General features: G+C 45.6%; 1 protein-coding gene across 1 annotated transcript in view; it reads right to left on the bottom strand.

The window, feature by feature from the left end:
* Nucleotides 1–15,952: 15,952 nt before the first annotated feature.
* LOC147096865 (uncharacterized) overlaps nt 15,953–24,993 on the bottom strand; it is a 55,002-nt gene continuing 45,961 nt past the window's right edge. The window contains exon 9 of the mRNA XM_085973137.1: nt 15,953–18,236. Within this exon, the coding sequence (XP_085829263.1) occupies nt 16,771–18,236 (1,466 nt within the window). The 3' untranslated portion in view covers nt 15,953–16,770. The remainder of the gene's footprint in view (nt 18,237–24,993) is intronic.

Here is a 24,993-nt window from a genome sequence, read left to right on the forward strand (position 1 = left end):
ACTTCCCTGTTTTTATACTCCATCCCCCTTGCAATAAAAGCCAAGATTCCATTGGCCTTCCTGATCACCTGCTGCACCTGCATACTAACTTTTTGTGTTTCATGCACCTGCTACATCTCTAACTTTCCAGTTCTGATGAAAGGTCATCGGCCTGAAACGTTAACTCTGTTTCTCTCTCCACAGACACTACCTGACCCCGCTGAGTATTTCCAGCATTTTCTGTTTTTATTTCAGATTTCTCGCATCCGCAATATTTTGCATTTGGTATAAAATGTCATAATCGGGAGCTTTACATGAACAGTTACAGAAGGGGAGTGCAGAGTCCAGCCCGAGAGATCGAAGTTATACTGTGGCTGCGAATTGCATTCTGCCGGTGTGCCCAGAATTCCATTGTCCAGCGGGAAACTTTTAATATCTGAAGAGGCATTCTTCTGTAAACATCGAGAGGGTTCAGCAGGAGCAACGGACCGTGTGAGCATTCTTTAAACCTGAATTCAATCCACATCAGAGTTCGACTCGATGCTGGGCCAAGTGCAAGTGACGTCAGGCAAGCCTCTCCGCGGAGATCCCCCACCACTTGGCACTCGCGCTAAAACAATGTGAACAGGAGCTTTAGAGAGTGTCCGAGGCCCCCGTCGGGTGGACGTAAAAGATTCCCTGGCACTATTTCGAAGAAGAGCAGGGGAGTTCTCCCCAGTGTCCCGGGCCAATATTTATCCCTCAATCAACAGAATACTTGGTCATTATCACTTTGCTGTTTGTGGGAGCTTGCTGTGCGCAAATTATCTATCGTGTTTCCTACATTACAATGCATGTCAAAAGAACTTCAATAGCTGTAAAGTGCTTTGGGATGTGCCGAGATCGTGAAAGGCACTATACAAATGCAAGTCTTTCTTTTTCATTGGAGCAGCTTTGGCGATCCTGAGCCTCATCTTGGTTGTATAAAGGCTGCTATTATTCAAAGATGAAAACGGAGCGTGGCATTATAATTGTGATGGATGGTGTGTACACAGCAGTGTGTGCATCGCACGGGGGCCCAACAGTCTGTGGCTGGACTAGAGGAGAGCCTGTATTGTTTGCAAACCCGCAATCTGGCATGAGACACAAAAGAATGAACTGTAGGTTGACTAGGCAAGAACTGTGCCCTCCAAAGCAAACACAGCGAGAGAGGAGCAGCCACGACTCAACTGGTGACGGCTCTTCTGAAGAGAAAGACTTAAATTTATATCGCACCTTTCATGACCTCAGGATGACCCAAAGCTCTTTACAGCCAATGAAGTACTTTTGAAGTGTAGTCACTGTTGTAACGTGGGGGACGCAGCAGCTAGTTTGCACACAGCAAGATCCCACAAACAACAGTGTGAGAATAACCAGATAATCTGTTTTAGTGATTGGCCAGAACACCGGGGAGAACTCCCCCTGCTCTTCTTCAAATAGCACCTCCGACAGTGCAGCACTCCCTCAGCACTGAACTGGGAGTGTCAGCCTGGCTATTTGTGCTCAACTCTCTTGGAGTGGGACTTGAATCCACAACCTTCTGACTCAGAGGCGAGTGTTACTAACAGAGCCACAACCAATATTGGTAAAACTATATTAGAACTCCTTCAAGTGGCTTTTCTCCAAAGGACGAACATTCGAACTAGTTCAAGTATATATAAAATGAGGAACTTATCAGTAAAACACAGCAGGGATCATTTTAACCAATTGTGGTAAACCACTGTTTGTATTCCTGTTTGTCCTGTTTGTATTCCACTGTGTACATGCCTGGACATGCCTCGGCTGACTCCTCCCACAGGTCCTAGTATAAAGGTGACTGCTCCCCAGCCCTTGGTATCCTGGACCGGTCGACCACTCGAGGCAGACCTCCATTCTGTTGTTAATAAAAGCCTTTAGTTACTCTTCTAACTCTCAGTCTTTTATGAGTAATTGATAGCGCATCACCAATGGCTCCACTGAAGGCAGCAGAGCACAAAAATCGGGCGGGTGTAAAATGGGCGTCTGTCTCAAACCTGGGTTCGGTTAAAATGACTCCCCAGTCCCTCCAGGGCAGCACGGTGGCATAGTGGTTAGCACTGTTGCCTCACAGCACCAGGGACCCGGGTTCGAATCCGGCCTCGGGCGACTGTCTGTGTGGAGTTTGCACATTCTCCCCGTGTTTGCGTGGGTTTCCTCCGGGTGCTCCGGTTTCCTCCCACAGTCCAAAGATGTGCGGGTTAGGTTGATTGGCTATGATAAATTGACACTTAGTGTTAGAGGGATTAAATACAGGGGGTTACGGGGATTGGGTGGGATATGTGTCGGTGCAGGCTCGATGGGCCGAAATGGCCTCTATCTGCACTGTGGGGTTTCTGTGAAGTTCTGTGAAGGTTATATAAAACCCATCAGTGTATATAAGCTGCATTGTTCCCCCTAAGGTGCATGACCACGCACCGATCGCGAGGCTCCACAAGTTTAAAGGGCCCCCCCCGCCGGGAGAACAAATAATTAGAGGGAATATTGATAAACAGTCTTGCATCTTGCACACATCCATCATACTTCAGAGGTTACGGAAACTCTCCGGTGCCACGCTTAATAAAAAAAAGAGCCAGTCATTTCTTGCTGGTTTCCCTGTGACTTTGGGGAGAAGCCAGCCAATCACAAGCTGTTGCCAATTTACAGAGAAACTTCCTCCAATTGCCTCACATGTGACGAACAGTATTCAAGCCTTTATTTGAGCTCAGGCTTCACCTGTCTGTAGCAGTTGTACCGTACAGCCTTAAAGAGACACACCACCCACACCCACACACACCTCAGCGGCGGAATAATACTTCGTGCTTTACTTGGTAGGTGCTGGCCCTACAGAACAGCATATCCTTTGACAGTGATCTACAAGTTTACCAATGAAACCAAAATAACAGTTGTCATCCATGGCTCAGTGGGTAGCACCCTTGTCCCCGAGTCAGAAGGTTACGAGTTCAAGACCCACTCCAGAGACTTGAACGCACAATCCAGGCTGACACTCCAGTGCATTACTGAGGGAGCGCTGCAATAGTGCTGTCTTTCGGATGAGATGTTAAATGGAGGCCCCGTCTGCTCTCTCAGGTGGATGTAAAAGATCCCGCGGCACTATTTCGAAGAGCTGGGGAGTTCGCCCCGGTGTCCCGGCCAATATTTATCCTTCAATCAACATCTCTAAAAACAGATGATCACATTGCTGTTGGGACCTTGCTGTGTGCAAATTGGCTGCCATGTTTCCTACATTACAACACTTCAAAAAAGTATTGCATTAGCTGTAAAATGGTTTGTATTGAAAGGTGCTTTTTTTTTTAAGAGCCTGATTTGGGATCTCCTTGTTAGGGAGAGCCATATGTAGAATTTTTTCACACAACTGTCAAATATAAACTTCCACCCATAAATATTAACAATTAAGAAATAACCTGCATATATATAGCACTTTATCACATCTCAAAACTGCTCCAAAGTGCTTCACATACGATGAGTTACATTGTGCAGTCACTGTTCTTATGGAGACGAGCATAACCATCATTTTGCGCACAGCAAGACCTCACAAGCAGCAACGAGTTGAGATCGACTACTTTCCGTGGTGAGGGTCAAGTCAACAATGTGGGTCAGGATACTGGGCGAAGTCCCTGTTCCTCTCCATACAGTACTACATATTCATTAAGCCCACCTATACCTCCAGAGCAGGTAGATGGAGCCTCAGGTTAACATCTCGCCCATGGGATGACACTTCTGACACTCTAGTGCTCCCTCACTTCTCCACTGCCATGTAAACCTTAGCGTTGCGCACAGGTCACTGGAGTGGAGTTTGAACCCACAACCTTCTGATCCTGAGGCAAGAGCACTACCACGACAATAGGACTAGCATTTATATAGCGCCTTTAATGTAGTAAAACGTCCCAAGGCGCTTCACAGGAGCGATTATCAAACAAAATTTGACACCGAGCCACATAAGATGATATTAGGACAGAAGACCAAAAGCTTGGTCAAAGAAGTAGGTTTTAAGGAGCGTCTTAAAGGAGGAGAGAGGGGTAGAGAGGTGGAGAGGTTTAGGCCGGGAATTCCAGAGCTTGGAGCCCAGGCAGCTGAAGACACGGCCACCAATGGTTGGGGGCAAAAGAAATCGGGGAGGCACAATAGGCCAGAATTGGAGGAACGCAGAGTTCTTAGGGGGTTGTAGGTTATGTTCCCTGTAATATATATTAAAAAATAAGGCGCGGTTTTTACATTGAAACGCCGGCAAGCCGGCTGCACGGGTTCCCTGGAGCAGTTTGTGGCCCCTGCATCTTACAGGGGACATTGGTTGTAGGGCTGAAGGAGGTTACAGAGTTAGGGAGGGGCGACTAGACCAGAAGGTTCCCACACGGTCCCGGTCTTAGCTCAGATTCACATTGCTATCAGTTAAGGGTTAACTAATTGCGCAAACACTGCATGCCTTGGTAAATCCTTTGGCAGGTTCCAACCTCACTGACAGCCGCTTTAGAACACATGTTCAATGGGAGCAATATGCACGTTCCCATGATTTTCTTTTAATGCTGCCAGAAGACTAAAGCCTGCGTACTTTCGTGACTGGAAAGGTCCAACATAAAGTGGGTTTTGAGCAATTTCAATCCACCTCCTCGTGCAAATCTTACTGAGAGAGGTCATAAGAAACAATACATGGCTGCAGTAGAGCAGGATGTCCAACCCATGACCCTAGTGATTTGACCCTCAAAACCCAGGCAACTCAACCCTTTTATTACTTATTTGCTGGTTTGACCCCGTTTGAATATTGTTGATTTGGAGGTTTGGAAAGGTTGTACAAATCCCATCAGATAACCAAGATCTGTTAGCATCTTGAGATATATGATAGTGAATAGCAACATTCCTTTAAACTGAATGCAGCCCCAAGGCTCCGTTGTACACACTTACGTAGCCTAGGAAGAAACAAGTTTGGATAGCCCTCCATAGACCGTAGGATGTCCCCAGAGGAGATCCCAAGGTATCTGCAAGTTCTGGAAAAAGCTAGAGATCGAACAGGTGCAGGTAAGCAAGTGCAGGGGCAGGGAAAGGGGAGGAAAGAACAAAAGGGAATGTTTGTGATAGGATGGAAGGCAGGAGAGATTAAGAGACATTAAGAGATGGTGCAAGGCAAAAGGAGACAGTAATGGGACAAGAAACTAAAGATGGCCATCTTTTGTTTCTTAACTTGTCCCATTACCATCTCCTTTTGCCTCGCACCATCTCTTAATGTCTCTCAATCTCTCCTGCCTTCCATCCTATCACAGACATTCCCTTTTGTTCTTTCCTCCCCTCCCCCCTTTCCCCGCCCCTACTTGCTTAAAAACCTGTTCCATCTCTGGCTTTTTCCAGTTCTGACGAAGGGTCATCGACCTGAAACGTTAACTCTGTTTCTCTCTCCACAGATGCTGCCTGACCCGCTGAGTATTTCCAGCATTTTCTGTTTTTATTTCAGGTTTCCAGCATCTGCAGTATTTTGCTTTTGTCTGCAAGTTCTGTCCATCTAGGATCAGGCAGATCATCCAACAGTGCCACACAGAATTCAACGTTTCCTCTATATTTCTTGATTTAGTAGCCGATTATTTAAGTTGCTGCTATTGGAGATATTTTCTGCGATGACAGCAGTGTTTCATGCGCATCCCCGATTTCCTTCGCCCGACCATTGGCGGCCGTGTCTTCAGCTGTCTGGGCCCTAAGCTCTGGAATTCCCTCCCTAAACATCTCCTCCTTTAAGAGGCTCCTTAAAACCTACCACTTTGACCAGGCTTTCGGTCTCCTGCCCTAATACCTCCTCATGTGGCTCGGTGTCAGATTTTGTATGTCATCGAGCTCCAGAGAAGTGTTTAGAGGAGGGGACCCTTCACAGTCATTTGGAAAATCACTTTTTTTAATTAATTAATTCATGGAATGTGGACATCACTGGCAAGGCCAGCATTTATTGCCCATCCCTAATTGCCCCTGAGATGAGCCAGCTTGGCTTGGTGGCTCGCTAGGCCATTTCAGAGGGGCATTTAAAAGTCAACCACATTGCTGTGGGTCTGGAGTCACATACAGGCCAGACGGGTAAGGGCGGCAGATTTCCTTCCCTAAAAAAGGATCTTAGTGAACCAGATGGGTTTTTACAACAATCTGATAGTTTCACGGCCACCATTACTGATGGTAACTTTTTATTCCAGATCTAATTAATTAACTGAATTTAAATTCCCCAGCTGCCGTGGTGGGGTTTAAACTCACGTCTCCGGATCATTAGTCCAGGCCTCTGGATTACTAGCCCACTGACATTACCACTACGCTACTGTACCCTTAACCCCCCACCTCTACTGCAGTGATTTTCCAAATGATTGGAAAAAATCACTGCAGTAGAGGCAGGGGTTAAGGCACAGAGCTGGAACAGAGCGGAGAGAAATTTACCCTTCAGTGTACTGGTACATCATCCCATCTCGGGGCCTGAACCTTTTCTGTCTGCCTGCTGTACGCTTCCTATGTGAATGATTTTGAGGTACGATCGATTGAATTCTAATTGGCCAAACATCTCTAAAGCTCCAAACCGGGTGCCAGCATGTGATGGTGCCAATTTTCTAGGTTTACTGGCAGGATCAGCATTAAGTATTCCCGGGTCGGGTCAAACGCAGACCAAACAAAGCTCCTTTAATACGATCCTAACGCTGTTCGCTAAACTTAACCTCAAAAAAGAACTCCCTAACCACAGCAGTGTGACACTTTGATTGCCAGTCATTCTCGTGGCCTGTCCATGAAACAGTATCGTGTCAGTTTGTGTTACATTTCCACCCATGAGGAATTAGTTTGCGATTTAGGAACCCCACAGATCTTTGGAGTGGAGATTTTGCTGTCAATCTTCATGTACTGATGTAGGCCAGTTCTAAATGGTTAAGTACTGGTACAAATCATACCAGAATGCGTAATGTGCTAATAGCACTGACTTCTCCGAGGCCGTCTATTTGCACAATTGTTCGCAGATGCAGAGCTTGACGGGTGCAGGGATCATCCACCCTGGTGGTGCAAGCGGAAAATTGGGTTACGGTGAAATTTAAAGGGATGCTGATAATTTAAAAAGGGCAGCGGCGGAACACGGGGGTCAATAACTTTCACAGCCTTTAGGAAATCTCAACAGGAATCTCATACCCATTACCAGCACTTCAGCAAAGGTGAAGGTGAAGGAGAAGGAATTGAGGGCAACCAATTACAGGAAGGAGAGGCAGGATTGCTTTAAATGCCAAAGGCAAAATACTGCGGATGCTGGGAATCTGAAATAAAAACAGAAAATGCTGGAAATACTCAGCAGGTCAGGCAGCATCTGTGGAGAGAGAAACAGAGTCAATGTTTCCGGTCGATGACCAGTTCTGACGAAGGGTCATCGATCTGAAACGTTAACTCTGTTTCTCTCTCTCTCTCTCTCTCTACAGAGGCTGCCTGACCTGCTGAGTATTTCCAGCATCTTGCTTCAAATGCCGCCTTTCACAACCTCAGGACGTCCCAAAGCGCTGCAGAGCCAATGAGGCACGTTTTGAAGTGTAGTCACTCGCAAGGTAGGGAATTCAGCAGCCAATTTGCGCACAGCAAGATCCCACAGGCAGCAACGTGGTAATGACCAGATAATCTACTCCCGTGATGATGGTCGAGGGATAAATATTGGCCCTGCTCTTCTTCGAAATAGCGTCGCGGGGTCTCTTGCGTCCGCCCGAGGGGGCAGACCTCGGTTTAAGGTCGCAGCTAAAAGACGGCACCTCCGACAGCGCAGCGCTCCCGCAGCACCGCGCTGGAGCGTCAGCCTGGATTGCGGCTGCTGCAGATAAAACCAGTCGGTAACCAACAAGGAAAGTCAGGCACAAGGCCTCGTCGGCCATCAACCCCAAACAACAGCAAAGGATGGTTTCTCCTTTCATAATGACCTGAAGGTAGAGCAGTGAGGCCGGGGTGGGGAGGGGGGGAAATGCGTCAGAAGGTCAAACAACCTTGGTCTTCACATCAGTCCTCAGAATCCTTCCTTGATCCATATTCAGCATGCATTTATTGTCTTCTAATTGTCGCCATGGTAATATAACAACAACTATTTATATAGCGCCTTTTAAACATAGTAAACATCCCAAGGCGCTGCACAGGAGTATTTTAAGACAAAAAATTTGACACCAATGCACATATATAGGGAGATAGACCTTTACCAAATAAACCTAATGGTGACAAACAATCCCCTCGCCGGGAAACGTGAACTTCTGGTAGCTTTTCCCTTTCAACTAGAGGGAAACCTGGTCCCATCCCCTAGGCAACCACAGATGTGTTTTCCACCTCAACACCTCTTTAACTGCACTAACAGCTTACGCAAATATTTCCACACGTAAAGCGATCAAAGAACACCGTGGCATAAACATTTATCTGGAAGCACTCTGTTTTATGTCTAAAATAACAAGATCGGTTAGGGCTTTTTCAGGAGAAGAGCTGATTGCGAGATTTACAGTAAGAGATGGGGGTAGGGGGGGAGGAAAATCCCCAAGGGTTTCTGGGCGAAGTGATGCACAGTCTCGCACGTTAAAGTCGAATTTAACAAAAAATCATTTCCAGTGCCTTGAAATTGCGTGCTTTGAAGAAAGAAAAAAAGACTTGCATTTCTATAGCGCCTTGCACAACCACCGGACGTCCCAAAGCGCTTTACAGCCAATGAAGTATTTTGTTGTAATGTAGGAAACGTGGCAGGCAATTTGCGCTCAGCAAGCTCCCACAAACAGCAATGTGATAAATGACCAGATAATCTGTTTTAGTGATGTTGATTGAGGGATGACTATTGGCCCCAGGACATATTACCATACAAGTGTGGATATGGATTTGTTCTGTGTGCTTTTTATTAAATAGAAATAGTAACTTATTTTAAGTGGGTTGACACCCCTGTTAAGATAAGAGAGAAAGGAATGTCACCCAAATGGATTCATACAATATTGGCACGGCTCAATTCAACGACAAAGATTTTATTCCATATCCTCACCTTGGTAATCTATTTTTGCACTCAGGAAGACCTCCCATTTCAGGTTGTCAGTCCCTTTCTGAGCAGCTTCATGGAGCAGCTCACTTGTATCAAGGCTCTGCTGCCCGCTTCCTAAGCTCACACCATGTCCCGTTCATCCATCACCCACTGTGCTCGCTGACCTACCATTGGCTCCCAGTCCGGCAATGCCTCAATTTTAAAATTCTCCTCTTTGTTTTCAAACCCCCCTCCCTGGGCTCGGCCACGCCCCATCTCAGTTAGCTTCCCCCAGCCCTACGAGATCTCTGCACTCCTCCAATTCTGGGCCCCCCCTTGCGCGTCTACGATTTTCATTGCTCAGCTGCCTGGGCCCTAAGCTCTAGAATTCCCTGCCTAAACCTCTCCGCCTCTCTTTCCTCCTTTAAGACTGTAGTGATCAATAACATGTCATTCTGTGGTGGACACTAGGTGGAGCAGTAGAGCTGTATATAGCTGTATGTATAAGACTACACTACCCAGCTGTATATATATGTTAAGACTACATTACTGTGGTGATTATTTCCTATGTTTAATAAGAAGTATTGTGATTGGTGAATGGGGTGGTTGTTCTCTGTATTAGTAAGAAGTATTGTAATTGTTTGTTTGTTTCTACCTTGAGATATATGCTGTAAACTCATTGGTAGTGGATGTCAGGTGATTTGTGGTGGCCATCTTAAATTCAGTTCTCTCTAGTCATTGTTGGAGACTGGTGTTGAAAGATGTGCTACTGGGTTTTTAAAGTTAATAAAGCCTAGATTAGAAAGGCAAATCTATTCTTTATTTCAATTTATTAACTTTTTATCAGAATGGAGCGATATCTTCAACCGGAACGATTCAATGCTGACCCTAATTCTGCAGGAGTGGATGATAAATGGAAACATTGGTATTGTACATTTACAAACTTTTTGGGTGTGTTGAAACAAGAGTCTCTGAATAAGCTGAATATGCTGATCAACTACATTGCTCCGGATGTGTATAAGTATATTTTGGACTGTAAAACTTACGAATTGGCTATTTCTACATTGGAGAAGATTTTTGTTAAACCAAAGAATGAGGTATTTGCACGTTACCTTCTATCTGCCCGTAGGCAGCAGGTAGGAGAATCTTTGGATACTTATTTACAAGCACTTCGGCACCTTGGTGCTAACTGTAATTATAAAGCCGTGACGGCTGAAGAATATAAGGAAGAATCGGTACGGGATGCTTTTATTAATGGACTACTGTCTAGATCAATTTGTCAGCGGTTGTTAGAAAATAAGACTTTGGATCTCAAGAGTGCTTTTGAGCAAGCTTCTACATTGGATATGGCTCAGAGAAGTTCGGATTCTTATGCTCTTTCTAATCGGCCTGTGACTGTGGTTTCGGCAGTTCCGGACGAAAAGGAATTAGGTGGACTTAATGGGAGTGGTTTACTAGATTCTGAAATAGTTTCTACTCCAACAGCTCCACCTTTTACTTCGGCGGCTGTTGCCTCTAGGATTCAGAAGTGTTATTTTTGTGGGAACGTCCGGCACCCTCGTTTGAAGTGTCCTGCCCGGGAGGCTGTATGTAGTAAATGCGGCAAGAGAGGTCATTATGCACGTGTTTGTAAATCATTAGGTTCAATTACCTCCTCTTCTGCGACTATTCAACCTGTAGAGAGGGCGTTTATTGCATCAATTTCTGCTGCATTTGCTCATGGCCTAAACAAAGCTATAGTTATGGCCCAAGTTAATGGGTTAGAAGTGAAGGCTCTCATAGATACGGGCAGCACCGAGAGTTTTATAAGTCTTCAGTTTGTGAAGGAAAAGTGTTTGAAAATCTTGCCTGTTACTTATCAGGTGTGTATGGCTCAGACGACCCTTACTTCACAAGTAGCTGGTTGTTGCCTTGTGAAATTGATTCTTCTAGGTAATACGTATACTGATATACGCCTATCTGTTTTGCCTAATCTTTGTGCGGATATTTTGATTGGTCATGATGTGCTTAAATTACACGAGAGTCTTAGTCTTTCGTTTGGAGGGACTAAGCCACCCTTATCCATTTGTGGATTAACTTCTTTATCCATTTCTCCATTATCACTTTTTTCCAATTTGATGCCGGAATGTAAGCCAATTGCTACCAAGTCAAGAAGGTATAGCAGTCAGGATAGAGAATTTATTAATTCTGAAGTCCAACGTCTTTTATTGGAAGGAATCATTGAACCTAGTTGTTCGCCTTGGCGGGCTCAGGTAGTTGTCACCACTAACGAGAGGCATAAGAAATGAATGGTGATAGACTACTCTCAAACTATTAATAGGTATACTCAATTAGATGCATACCCTTTGCCTAAGATTGATGAGCTTATCAACAAAGTATCTCAGTATAAGTTTTTTAGCACTATTGATTTAAAGAGTGCTTATCATCAGATTCCTATTGTTAAGAGGGATCAACCATATACAGCCTTTGAGGCTGGTGGAAAGCTGTATCAGTTTTGCCGAATACCATTTGGTGTTACTAATGGTGTTGCTTGTTTTCAACGGGCAATGGATGCTTTTATAAGTGATAACTCTCTCTCTGACACCTTTTCATATTTAGATGATATCACGGTGTGTGGTAAATCAAGGGTGGAGTATGATTCTAATTTAGAAAGATTCATTCAAGCTGCGGAAAAAGTTGGTTTAACTTTTAATAAAGAGAAGTGTATCTTTTCGACTACTGAGGTAAATCTACTGGGGTATATTATCTCGGGAAATAAGATTAAACCAGATCCAGAACGTCTGCGACCATTGATCGATTTACCTTATCCTACTAATTCTAAGGCTTTGCAACGAGTTGTTGGACTGTTTTCTTACTATTCTAATTGGATTGCAAACTTTTCGCAGAAGATCCGGCCCCTTATACGGGTTACGACATATCCTCTATCATGGGAAGCTAGGACATGTTTTGATAAATTTAAAAAGGATATCCTAGGAGCAGTTGTGCATTCTATTGCTGAGCAGGTTCCCTTTGTGATTGAGACGGATGCTTCTGATTTTGCAATTGGGGCTACTCTGAACCAAAATGGAAGACCTGTGGCCTTTTTCTCACGTACTTTGAACAATAGTGAAAAAAGGTATTCTTCAATAGAGAAAGAGGCATATGCAATAGTAGAAGCACTGCGTAAATGGAGACATTATTTATCGGGGCGACATTTCACGTTGGTAACCGATCAAAAATCTGTGTCCTTTATGTTTGATGTTAAACATTTTGGAAAGATCAAAAATGATAAAATAATGAGGTGGAGGATTGAGTTGGCATGTTACCATTTTGATATAGTTTATCGTCCGGGGAAGGATAATGTTGCTGCTGATGCACTGTCGAGGGCTTATTGTTCTGTGATTCACGGAGATACGCTTATTAATCTTCACAATGCTTTATGTCATCCTGGGGTTACGAGGATGATACACTTCGTACGCAGTAAGAATTTGCTCTTTTCAGTTGAAGACGTCAAGCGGATGACTTCATCATGTTCTATCTGTGCTCGGTGTAAACCGAATTTCTTTAAGCCTCAACGAGCTCATCTTATAAAGGCTACTTCTCCTTTTGAACGTTTGAGCGTTGATTTTAAGGGGCCTCTTCCTTCAACGACTCAAAATCGATACATATTTACTGTTGTGGATGAGTTTTCAAGGTTTCCTTTTGCTTTTCCTTGCGCAGATGTATCAGCTGCTACAGTTATCAAATGTCTGACTCAACTTTTTGTCATCTTTGGGATGCCTGCGTATATCCATTCAGATCAAGGAAGTTCTTTTATGTCTTCCCAGTTGAAGGAATACCTTCAGAGTCGGGGAATTTCTACCAGTAGAACTACCTACCCCGTATAACCCCCAGGGTAATGGACAGTGCGAACGATACAATGGGGTGATCTGGAAGGCAGTTATGTTGGCTTTGACATCCCGGAATCTTAAGAATACACAGTGGGAAATGGTACTGCCTGATGCCCTGCATTCCATTAGATCATTGCTTTCAACAGCTACTAATGTGACCCCCCACGAAAGGCTCTTTAATTACCCGCGGAGATCTACTACGGGATATTCGGTACCTTCATGGCTTACTATGCAGGGACCGGTGTTGCTTCGACGCCATGTTAGATTGTCAAAATATGATCCTTTAGTGGAGGAGGTGGAGCTGTTGGAGGCAAATTCCCAATATGCTCATATTCGATTCCAAGATGGGAAAGAAAGTACTGTTTCAATTAAAGACTTGGCTCCTTGTGGTGGCCAGCCCTCTTCCGAGGATACTAATAATAGTCATGATTCAGATAATGTGGATGTTGTTATAGATACTACAAATGTTTCCAATCCTATTGCAGGTAATTATACTTCTATTAGTCAGCCTTTGATGGATGTTCATGACCGTCCTAGTTTACTTCCTGATGGGATTTCCAATCCGGAAACCGTTGATAATCGGGATATGGATAGCCTGTCTGCAGAAGATACTTCGGTGCCTCCGGGTGTGGGAGGGCAAGGAATTTCACCAAGGTTAAGAAGGTCGACACGAAGATATCCGGTCGACCGATTGAAAATGGACTTTTAAATTGATAGTAATGTTTTAAAGTTGTTGAAATATTATATTTGTATTTTAGTTGTAAATAAATTAATTATAAATTGTAAAGGTTATTTAGGTTGGAGCATGTTTTAAAAGGAGGGGTGAATGTGGTGATTATTTCCTATGTTTAATAAGAAGTATTGTGATTGGTGAATGGGGTGGTTGTTCTCTGTATTAGTAAGAAGTATTGTAATTGGTTGTTTGTTTCTACCTTGAGATATATGCTGTAAACTCATTGGTAGTGGATGTCAGGTGATTTGTGGTGGCCATCTTAAATTCAGTTCTCTCTAGTCATTGTTGGAGACTGGTGTTGAAAGATGTGCTACTGGGTTTTTAAAGTTAATAAAGCCTAGATTAGAAAGGCAAATCTAGTCTTTATTTCAATTACCCATGAGGCTAGGCTACCCACAAGGCAACAGTCAAGATGGCAGCCTGCACACAGGAGCACACTTGCTGCATCTCTACAGATACTGTACCTAGAGAACGTGTACTGAATAAATGACTAGCTAGAAGCTAGCTGTGTTCATAATAAGAATGTCTAGTTATTAATGAACATAACAAAGACATTCCTTAAAACCTACCTCTTTGACCAAGCTTTTGGTCACCAGTCCTAATATTTCCCGACATGGCATGGTGTCCAATGTTGTTTGATAACTCTCCTGTTAAGCACCTTGGGATGTTTTACGTTAAAGGCTACATCAGTGCAAGCCGTTGTTGTTTCCATGGCAACTCCTTTGGTTGCAGGAAAAACTGGCCCTTTAAACTGGCCATGGGTGCTGAACCATAAATCAGCGCCAGTTGGCACTGTGGAGGAATCCCCTCTGACTGGGTACAGCTGCAGACTCAGGTGGCAGTGGTTGCATTCAGGAGGCCGGTGGCTCATAATTGGATTCCCAGCCCCATCTGAGCCGACTGCCCACATCAATACCAAGCATACACGTGGGCCACCTATATCATCAGGGCAGCTTAGGATAGAAGCAGAGACCCAAGACTCAGACCCAAAAAATGGACCATCTCTCTTAAAAGGCAAGATATTGTGGTGATTGTTTTTTCTAAAGAGGGAGATGTTTTTTTCTAAAGAGGGAGATACTTTGCAAGTCCTCTTCCCCCAACCCAGGTTATCCACTTTGGTGTCAAAAACAGGAAGGCAGATTATTATCTGAATGGCAATAGATTGGGAAAAGGGGAAGTGCAACGAGACCTGGGTGTCCTTGTGCACCAGTCACTGAAGGTAAGCATGCAGGTGCAGCAGGCGGTTAAGAAGGCAAATGGTATGTTGGCCTTCATAGCGAGAGGATTCGAGTACAGGAACAAGGATGTCTTGCTGCAGTTGTACAGGGCCTTGGTGAGACCACATCTTGAGTATTGTGTGCAGTTTTTGTCACCTTATCTGAGGAAGGATGTTCTTGCCATGGAAGGAGTTCAGCGAAGATTCACCAGGCTGATACCTGGGATGGCAGGAATGACGTATGAGGAGAGATTGGGTCGATTGGGCTTATACTCGCTGGAGTTTAGAAGAATGAGAGGGGATCTCATTGAAACTTATAAAATTCTAAGAGGACTAGACAGACTAGATGTAGGAAGGATGTTCCCGATGGCGGGGGAGTCCAGAACCAGGGGTCACAGTCTAAGGATAAGGGGTAAGCCATTTAGGACAGAAATGAGGAGGAATTTCTTCACCCAGAGAGTGGTGAACCTGTGGAATTCTCTACCACAGAAGGCAGTAGAGGCCAATTCATTAAATATATTCAAGAAGGAGTTGGATATATTTCTTAAGGCTAAAGGGATCAAGGGGTATCACAGAAACCCCACAGTGCAGATAGAGGCCATTTCGGCCCATCGAGCCCGCACCGACACAGATCCCACCCGATCCCCGTAACCCCACGTATTTAATCCCCCTAACACTAAGGGTCAATTTATCATAGCCAATCATCCTAACCCGTACATCTTTGGACTGTGGGAGGAAACCGGAGCACCCTGAGGAAACCCACGCAAACACGGGGAGAATGTGCAAACTCCACACAGACAGTCACCCGAGGCCAGATTCGAACCCGGGTCCCTGGCGCTGTGAGGCAACAGTGCTAACCACTATGCCACCGTGCTGCCCTATGGGGAGAAAGCAGGGACAGGGTACTGAGTTTCGATGATCAGCCATGAGCGCATTGAATGGTGGAGCAGGCTCGAGGGGCCGAATGGCCTACTCCTGCTCCTATCTTTTATGTTTCTATGTTAACCCGATCTTCACTAACAATTAGGATTGTAAACCTGGGGTCAATAATGCTGCTTGTTGTGTTGTAGACCAAGGTTGTCAACATCAGTTCACCTTAATATTTAAACGAGGGCAATTCTAAATCTGTTTTGAACAACATGGCTAAAATCATTAAGGAACAATTTGATTTTCAAGAATTTATTTGGACTGATGCAGTAAGAAAAAAATGTACCTTTGAGAAAAACAAGTATCAAAAATGAGCACGCTTGTGGGCTTAACGCAGACTTAAATGTCCAAACTTGAAAAACCCTTAAAACTCCAGTATTCGAGCATCGCTTGGTCAAATGTATCTAAGAAAATGGTAGTGCGCAACCACAAAGCAACAAGACACGAGTTGCTCCATTGTTTTCAGGTCAATGAAAGAGAAGTATGGAGCAGAAGACAACTTTGCCCCACTCGCCATGAGGGAGAGAGAGGCCAAGGGAGTCACTCTGCGCCAATCTCACCAACCTTCGAGCAGTTGGCTAGAGAGGGATATTACAGAGGCCTGCCTAGTCACTGGCCATATTATACTACCCTTGTCTGAAGTAAGGCACGTAGTACGGAGACCTTAAAAAAAAAAAGCAAGAAATATTTAAACAGTTCAGGCAAATTACATTGAAATTTGATGAAAACGGCAAGACTGACATCTACACATTGCAACAAAAACGGAGACAGTCACAGTGCCTTCAGATCCATCTCAACTGGCAAAAATATGACATGACAAGATCTTCTCAAGACTTAATTCATACAACAAACCTTGATGTGTTCACTACCTAGTTCCTCCGTGGATCTCCCGCCTTACTACAAACACAGAAAAAGTTCCCATCTTTCTCCCTATCACGATAATCTACTCACATTAAAATCAGTTTTAAAAAAAAAGAGCAAAGGGGGTCTGGAAACCATGTTTTGTTTTCAACCCAGAGAAAGGAAATTGTAATTTCTACCTAAGATTCTGAATTTAATACTTGGCTTCAGAATTAGAAGCTTCCCCAGGCACCACCAGATCATCTGCAGGAGGCTGAATCTTGGTACAGACGTCTTTCTCGAGCAGAAGTCCAGATGTTGGTGCGTTATTGGCCATCCTCAGCTTGCTTATACCTTCGCTGGGTTGGTGAGGCTCTACTCCAGTACCAGACTTATCTGGGGACAATTGCTTTCTTCTATCTTTCAGGACAGGTCTTCTCAACGGGCTCAGCCTAGACATCTTTTCTTGAGGTGAGTGGAGAGTTAAACGTTTTTTGCTGAAGAGGTGTTGGTCGGAGACACCCGAGCAGTCTGGATTACGTGCTTCAGGTGAGCAGGAGTCATTTACATCATGCTTGTTGGCACGCTCACCTTCTAGCCCCTCTAGGTCTCTACAAGCACGCAAGGTGCTCTCGAGACTCAACGATCTTCTCATGGGCTGCCTTGCGCCCCGATGCTCGTGTCCCTCTGGCTTTTTTCCAAACAGTGTACTTGCATGCTGGGCAAACCTCAACACCGAGGACGGATACGGAATATGCTTGGAACTCGCTGGAACCTTTGAGAAATTGGGTTTCACACTTAGCCTTTTTGCGGAGAGCTTGTTAAGTTTACGGATGTATTCGGTCACAGATGAGCGAGCCATTTCCATTCTGCTTGGCTGTGGCGAGGGCTTCTCACTGGTATCACTCACTGGGTCATAGCACTTCTCTGCAGACTTGAGTCGATCTTCTGTACCGTACAAAGAATTTGAGGTGGAGGGTTCCACGCGGTCTTCCTCGACAAGAACAATGAAAGGCGTGGGCAACCCTGGAGTCATTTTAGAGTTTCCGCTCATACCTTTTGAACAACCTTCCACTTCTGTAGAGTGGGGACAAGCTTTGACACATGGCACAGATCGGTTTTTGTCTTCTCTATTGAAATTTAGTGTATTCTCATTTACTGCCACAGATGAAGCATCATTACTGCCGCCTAAAGTCTTTAGGTAGGCGTCAGGGTTCTCTGCAAACTCTGCATCCCCCTCTGCAAGTTCTTTGCCTTTGCTTTCTGAAATGGTCTCGGGCAAGCTTAATGATCGCCGAACTCCCTTGCAATTTGGAACTGAACGATAGTGAGGGACTTGAAGAAAACATGGAGTCGAGACATCGCCGCCAATCGGGGAATCAAGGTCCAATTTCAAAACGTCATTGCGGTCTCTCCATGGTTGATCCCATTCAGATATCTCTGACCCTAAAGTGTGGGTTGGGGTGTCGGCAACACTTGGTCTTAGGAACTTGCGTAGCATTTGCTGAGGCTTTTTGGCCTCCAGTGCAGGATCTGATGGGCTTATTATTAAACCAGGGCTAGCCTGCAGAAGAGCTCCTTCACTCTTGCTTGGTTCAGTATCAGATAAGGTATTGAAATCCACGTGCGGTGATAGAGGACGAGAAGCATCGTCTTCCAATTCATTCCCATTGAAAAGCCCTGCAGCAAATGAAACACAAGACATTCAACGTCACTCAATAGTCTGTAAAGCTAACTTATTGGCATGGGACGTCACTTTATCTGAAAAAAATGATTCATTTCTAATTAATGAATTGGCTTCCCATCATCATTTCTAACATAACAGCAACTTGAATTTATATAGCGCCTTTAACATAGTAAAATGTCCTAAGGTGCTTCATAGGAGCGTTATCAAAATAAGAATGGGCACTGAGCCACATAAGGAGATATTAGGACAGGGCTTGGTCAAAGAGGTAGGTTTTAAGGAACATCTTAAAGGAGGAGAGAGAAGTAGAGATATTAGGAAGGGAATTCCAGATCTTAGGGCCTAGACAGCTGAAGACACGGCCGCCAATGGTGGAGCGATGAAGTTCGGGGAAGCGCAAGAGGCCAGAATCGGAAGAATGCCGAGATCTCGGCGGGTCGTTTACTGTATATAAAGTGCAGACAATACACGAGATGTGAAGTGCATTAGTACCGAACTTCAAACTGGAAGTGTACAAAGCGTAGCCACCATCTGACAATCACTCGAATTAGTGCGATAACAGCTATTCCATTCCCATCCTATTAATGCTAAATTAGCTGGTTGAATTCCGAGCCAGTTTGGCTACAGAGAGCGAGCAGTGAGATAACTGGAGAAGACTTTCTTCGAGGAGACAGTAACTACATGAGTTCTGCAAGGGTCTGTTCAAGACTGTTAACACTATATGGAGAAAGATACCTCATCTATGTATTATTAAAAATCTTGTGTAGGACACACATTCCTGATCCACAAATCTTACCACTTGTTGTCAAACTTTTTGGCTCACGTTTCTCTGTCAATACAAATTGCGCTTATAAATTGCTATTCAATTATACTGTGTCAACTATCACAATGTAGTGAAGGCCCTTGGCCACTAGCTGGTTCTGTGGCGTGACTTTCTGAAGACTCTCTCCCAACCCCCACATATCTTGCATATATATAAAAAAAATCACAGACAATTCCAGGAGCCAATTGTCAAATGGCCAGGCCACATTTGAAATAGTGTATCAAATTTTGGACAGCCATCTTCAAAAAGTAATTGATGTATTACATAGAAATTATTACAGCACTGAAACAGGCCATTCGGCCCAATTGGTCGATGCTGGCGTTTATGCTCCACACGAGCCTCCTCCAACTCATCTTCATCTCACTCGATCAGCAGGACCTTCTAATTCTTTCTCCCTCCTGTACCTCTCTAGCTTTCCCTTAAATGCCTTTATGCTACTCGTCTCAACCACTCCCTGTGGCAGCGAGTTCCACATTCTCACCACTCTCTGGGTAAAGAAGTTTCTCCTGCATTCCCTATTGGATTTCTTGGTGACTATCTTATATTGATGGCCTCTAGTTATGCTCTTCCCCACAAGTGGAAACATTCTCTCTGTATCCACTCTATCAAAACCTTCCATAATTTTTAGGTCACCCCTAAGCCTTCTCTTTTCCAAGAGAAAAGAGACCCAGCCTGTTCATCCTTTCCTGATAGACAGAACCTCGCATTTCTGGTATCATCCTTGTAAATCTTCGCTGCACCTTCTCCAGTGCCTCTGTATCCTTTTTACAATATGGCGACCAGAATTGTGCGCAGTACTCCAAGTGTGGTTTAACCAAGGTGCGATACAGGTTTAGCATAACTTCCCTACTTTTCAATTCAATCCCTCTAGAAATAAACCCTGGTGCCTGGTTTGTTATTTGTATGCCCTTGTCAGAAGAATGACCAGGATGATTTGGGGTTTCAAAGTTACAAAAGCATACTTAAAAGAGTTGAGTTTATATTTACTGGAGATACGCAATTAAGGAAACTAATCCAGCTCTTAGACAATTTGAATGATGTGGACGAAAGTGTGTAATATAATTTGACTTTACCCACAGAGGTAGAGGACAGAAGAATAAGGTTAACGAATCTCTAGTGAGATTAAACGTGGGAAGACATTCTGGGGATAAGTAACGTTGGGGTGATATCCTGGGGTTTGTTCATCATTTTCAGGGGGTCGTTGGAGGAAATTCCTTTAAATACTTCTCCAAAACAACTCCAAACACATTTTGGGATTTAGAGAACATTGATAGGAGCAAGTCAGAACTTGATGGGCAAGAGAAGGGGAGGGGTACAATCGAGGGTAGAGTTTCCAATTTGGGCACAATCGGCGATCTGGGCGCAAACCATGCCCAAAATTGCGCGAGAGTTTTGAGACGTGTTCTTTTGCTTCAAGTCTCCGCTCAAACTCATTTGCATATCGGCAAACGGCAAATCGGTCAGGAACCGGCGCGATCGGGCAACCTTTCAGAGCATAATTTAAAGAAAAATGCTTTTGCTTGAAAAGGGGAGTTCTCCCCGGTGTCCTGGGGCCAATATTTATCCCGCTATCAACATAACAAAAGCAGATGACCTGGTCATCATCACGTTGCTGTTTGTGGGATCTTGCTGTGCGCAATCTGACTGCCGCGTTTCCCACATTTTACAACGGCGGCCACACTTCAAAAGAGTACTTCATTGGCTGTAAAGCGCTTTGGGGGCGTCTGGTGGTCATGAAAGGCGCTGTAGATATATTTAAAGAGCGTTAACCAATGTTCCCTCTAACCTCGCGGCCCCTTCAAAATTCCGCGCAGGGGCGGTTTTTCTATTCAAAAGCTGGCTCGCCGGCCGCGCAGGACCTTCAGAGAGCTGGGCAGCCGCGCAACTAATAGGGAACATTGGTGGTAACCTGGTGCACGTTGATTAATACTGCTAAAAATGGGATCATCACAAAAAATAAGCTAGTTTTAATCAGTGTCTGGTCCACTGCACCCCCCCCGTGAGTAACCTGATTTTAAGTAACTGAACGAGGCTTTACAAAACCATTTGCTACTTATATTGGTGTATAGCAGTCAGTAGCTTAGTAAGTTGAAACAGTTCATTCATCAAGAAACTACTCCTGAAATAACGCTGGACGGCCAGCTGGTGGCGCCGTCCAAGGAGTATAAATACTCGGGCGTGGGCCCAGCTTTCCAGGGACATTTTGTAAGACAAGGTACTAGTGAAGTACAACTAGACCTCCGTGTTCTGAAACAAGTTGATTAAAGCCTTGCTTTATACTCAAACCAAGTGTGTAGTGAGTTTTATTACGTCAGTTATTATATTCAAAAGCTTTAAAAACGTGCCTATTGGCGTCATTGTGCACAAAAAAAGCTTAATTTTTCAGAGCCTTGCAAACGGGCGCAATTAGTGGCAATGCCCAATGGTGATTAATCCGATCCGGGGGGGTGGGGGGAGGGAAGCGAGGCCAGTTTTGTGGGCGGGGCCGGCTTATTTTGCGCTGGTTCGGCCGATTTCAGGTGACTTGTGCTTAAAAAAAAAAAAACCAGCGCAACCTAGTGGAAACTCCAGGCCGAGATTTAGAAGACGACCTACAAACAAGTGATAAACAAGGTAAGGCAACATAAAGAGAACAAGAGGTCCTCAAAGGGCTGTCCTATGATGAGAGATTGTGTAGAATGCGCCTCTACTTTCTGGAGTTTAGAAGAATGAGAGGTGATCTCATTGAAACATACAAGATTCTGAGGGGGATTGACAGGGTGGCTGCTGAGAGGTTGTTTCCCCCTGGCTGGAGAGTCTAGAACTAGGGGACAGAGTCTCAGACTTAAATGGCTGACCCCTTATCCTGAGATGAGGAGGAATTCCTTCACTCGGAGGGTTGTGAATCTTTGGAATTCTCTGCCCCAGAGGGCTGTGGATGCTGAATCGTTGAGTATATTCAAGGCTGAGATCGATAAGATTTTTGGACTCTAGGGGAATCAAGGGATAGGGGGATCGTGCGGGAAAGTGGAGATGAGGTCAAAGATCAGCCATGATCTTAACTGAATGGCGGAGCAGGCTCGAGGGGCCGTACGGCGGAGCAGGCTCGAGGGGCCGTACGGCGGAGCAGGCTCGAGGGGCCGTACGGCGGAGCAGGCTCGAGGGGCCGTACGGCGGAGCAGGCTCGAGGGGCCGTACGGCGGAGCAGGCTCGAGGGGCCGTACGGCGGAGCAGGCTCGAGGGGCCGTACGGCGGAGCAGGCTCGAGGGGCCGTACGGCGGAGCAGGCTCGAGGGGCCGTACGGCGGAGCAGGCTCGAGGGGCCGTACGGCGGAGCAGGCTCGAGGGGCCGTACGGCGGAGCAGGCTCGAGGGGCCGTACGGCGGAGCAGGCTCGAGGGGCCGTACGGCGGAGCAGGCTCGAGGGGCCGTACGGCGGAGCAGGCTCGAGGGGCCGTACGGCGGAGCAGGCTCGAGGGGCCGTCTGGCGGAGCAGGCTCGAGGGGCCGTCTGGCGGAGCAGGCTCGAGGGGCCGTGTGGCGGAGCAGGCTCGAGGGGCCGTGTGGCGGAGCAGGCTCGAGGGGCCGTGTGGCGGAGCAGGCTCGAGGGGCCGTGTGGCGGAGCAGGCTCGAGGGGCCGTATGGCGGAGCAGGCTCGAGGGGCCGTATGGCGGAGCAGGCTCGAGGGGCCGTATGGCGGAGCAGGCTCGAGGGGCCGTATGGCGGAGCAGGCTCGAGGGGCCGACTCCTGCTCCTAATTCTTATGTTCTTATGACAAACTATTAAGGGAGGTGGCAAATTAAATGAGACAACAACTTGCATTTATACAGCGCCTTTAACATAGTGAAACGTCTCGAGGCGCTGCACAGGAGCGTTACCAGACAAAATTTGACACCGAGCCAATAGGAGATATTAGGACAGGCTTAGTCAAGGTTTTAAGGAGCATCTTAACAGGAGGAGGGGGGTTCAGGGAGAGTTTAGGCCCTAGACGGTTGAAGACACGGCCATCAATGGTGGAACCAATGTTCCCTCTAAATTATTTTTTTTGTGCGCATTACCTTTAAATTTGCAGGTGGCCGCGCGGTACCTCAAGTGGGAGCGGCCCGCGAGCGGCCTGCACGGCGCCTTCCCACTCGCTGCGCCGACGCGCGCAACTTCGAGGGAACATTGGGCGGAACAATAAAAATCGAGGATGCGCAAGAGGCCAGAATTGGAGGAGCGCAAAGATCTCATAGAAACATAGAAGATAGGAGCAGGAGTAGGCCATTCGGCCCCTCGAGACCGAATGAGATTTAATGAGATCATGGCTGATCATCCAAATTCAGTACCCTGTCCCTGTCTGCTCCCCATATCACTTGATCACTTTAGCCTCAAGAAATATATCTAACTCCTTCTTGAATATATTTAATAAGTTGGCCTCAACTGCTGTGTGTGGTAGAGAATTCCACAGGTTCACCACTCTCTGGGTGAAGAAATTCCTCCTCATCTCAGTCCTAAATGGCTTACCTCTTATCCTTAGACTGTGACCCCTGGTTCTGGACTCCCCCGCCATCGGGAACATCCTTCCTGCATCTAGTCTGTCCAGTCATGTTAGAATTTTATAAGTTTCAATGAGATCCCCTCTTATTCTTCTAAACTCCAGCGAGTACAAGCCCAATCGACCCAATCTCTCCTCATATGTCATTCCTGCCATCCCAGGTATCAGTCTGGTGAATCTTCGCTGCACTCCCTCCATGGCAAGAACATCCTTCCTCAGATAAGGTGGAGGGTTGTAGGGCTGGAGGAGGTTGCAGAGATAGGGAGGGATGAGGCCATGGAGGGATCTGAATTCAAGACACATCTTGATAAGATTTTTTTAAATTTTTTTTTTAAGGGGGCGTAGTTTCAGAATAAAGGAGTCGCCCTTTTAGAACTGGGATGAGGAGGAATTTCTTCTCTCAAGAGGGTCGTAAATCTGTGGAATTCTCTGCCCCAGAGAGCCGTGGAGGCTGGGTCATTAAATACATTTAAGGTGGAGATAGACAGATTTTTTTGCAAGATAAGGGAGTGAAGGGTTATGGGGAAGTGGATTTGAGCCAGAGATCAGCCATGATCTTATGGAATGGCGGAGCAGGCTCGAGGGGCTGAGTGGCCTGTTATAAACCTCATCATCATAAAGAAACGACTCATGAAATAACGCTGGACGGCCAGCTGGTGGCGCCGTCCAAGGAGTATAAATTCTCGGGCGTGGGCCCAGTTTGCCAGGGACATTTTGTAAGACAGGAACTAGTGAAGTACAACTAGACCTCCATGTTCTGAAACAAGTTGATTAAAGCCTTGCTTTATACTCAAACCAAGTGCGTAGTGAGTTTTATTACGTCAGCCTATTCCTACTCCTATTTCTTATGTTCTTATGTATTATTAAATATGGGAGTTGTGCCAAGGGACTTGAGGCAACCAAATGTGCTGCCAGATTATAAAAAAGAGGATGGCCAGACAACCCATGAAACTACAGGCCTCTGAACTCAACATCGATAGTTGGGAAGATAATAGGAAGTATCCTTCGAGAAAGAGCAGTAAGGCAGCTGCAGGAATAAAGGTGTTCACATTTACAGGCGGTAGTTCGTGCTCATCAAAGCCGCTAGAGTTTCCTCAGCAAAGAACTGTTAGTGGACAAGTAGAACGCAGCACAATTAGCATAGCTAGGCTTTAGCAAAATCTATGATAAGAGTACCACACGGGATGTTACAAAGTAGAAGGGCAACGAATGGAAGCGTAGCTTTTGAAGTGGATAAGTAACCAAGGAGACAACGGGCAGTTGTAAAGGTAGTAGCATCTAAAATGGATAGAAAGGACAAGCAGGTCACCGTAGAAATAACAACAGAAAATGCTGGAAAAACTCAGCAGGCCCGGCAACATCCGTGGAGAGAAAATAGAGTCAATGTTTCGGGTCAAACCCTTTGTCAAGACTGGAA

This window comes from Somniosus microcephalus, chromosome 34 (genome assembly GCF_052327205.1).
Source record: "Somniosus microcephalus isolate GS21.2 chromosome 34, FLI_Smic_1.0, whole genome shotgun sequence".
NCBI classification, from domain to species: Eukaryota; Metazoa; Chordata; class Chondrichthyes; order Squaliformes; family Somniosidae; genus Somniosus; species Somniosus microcephalus.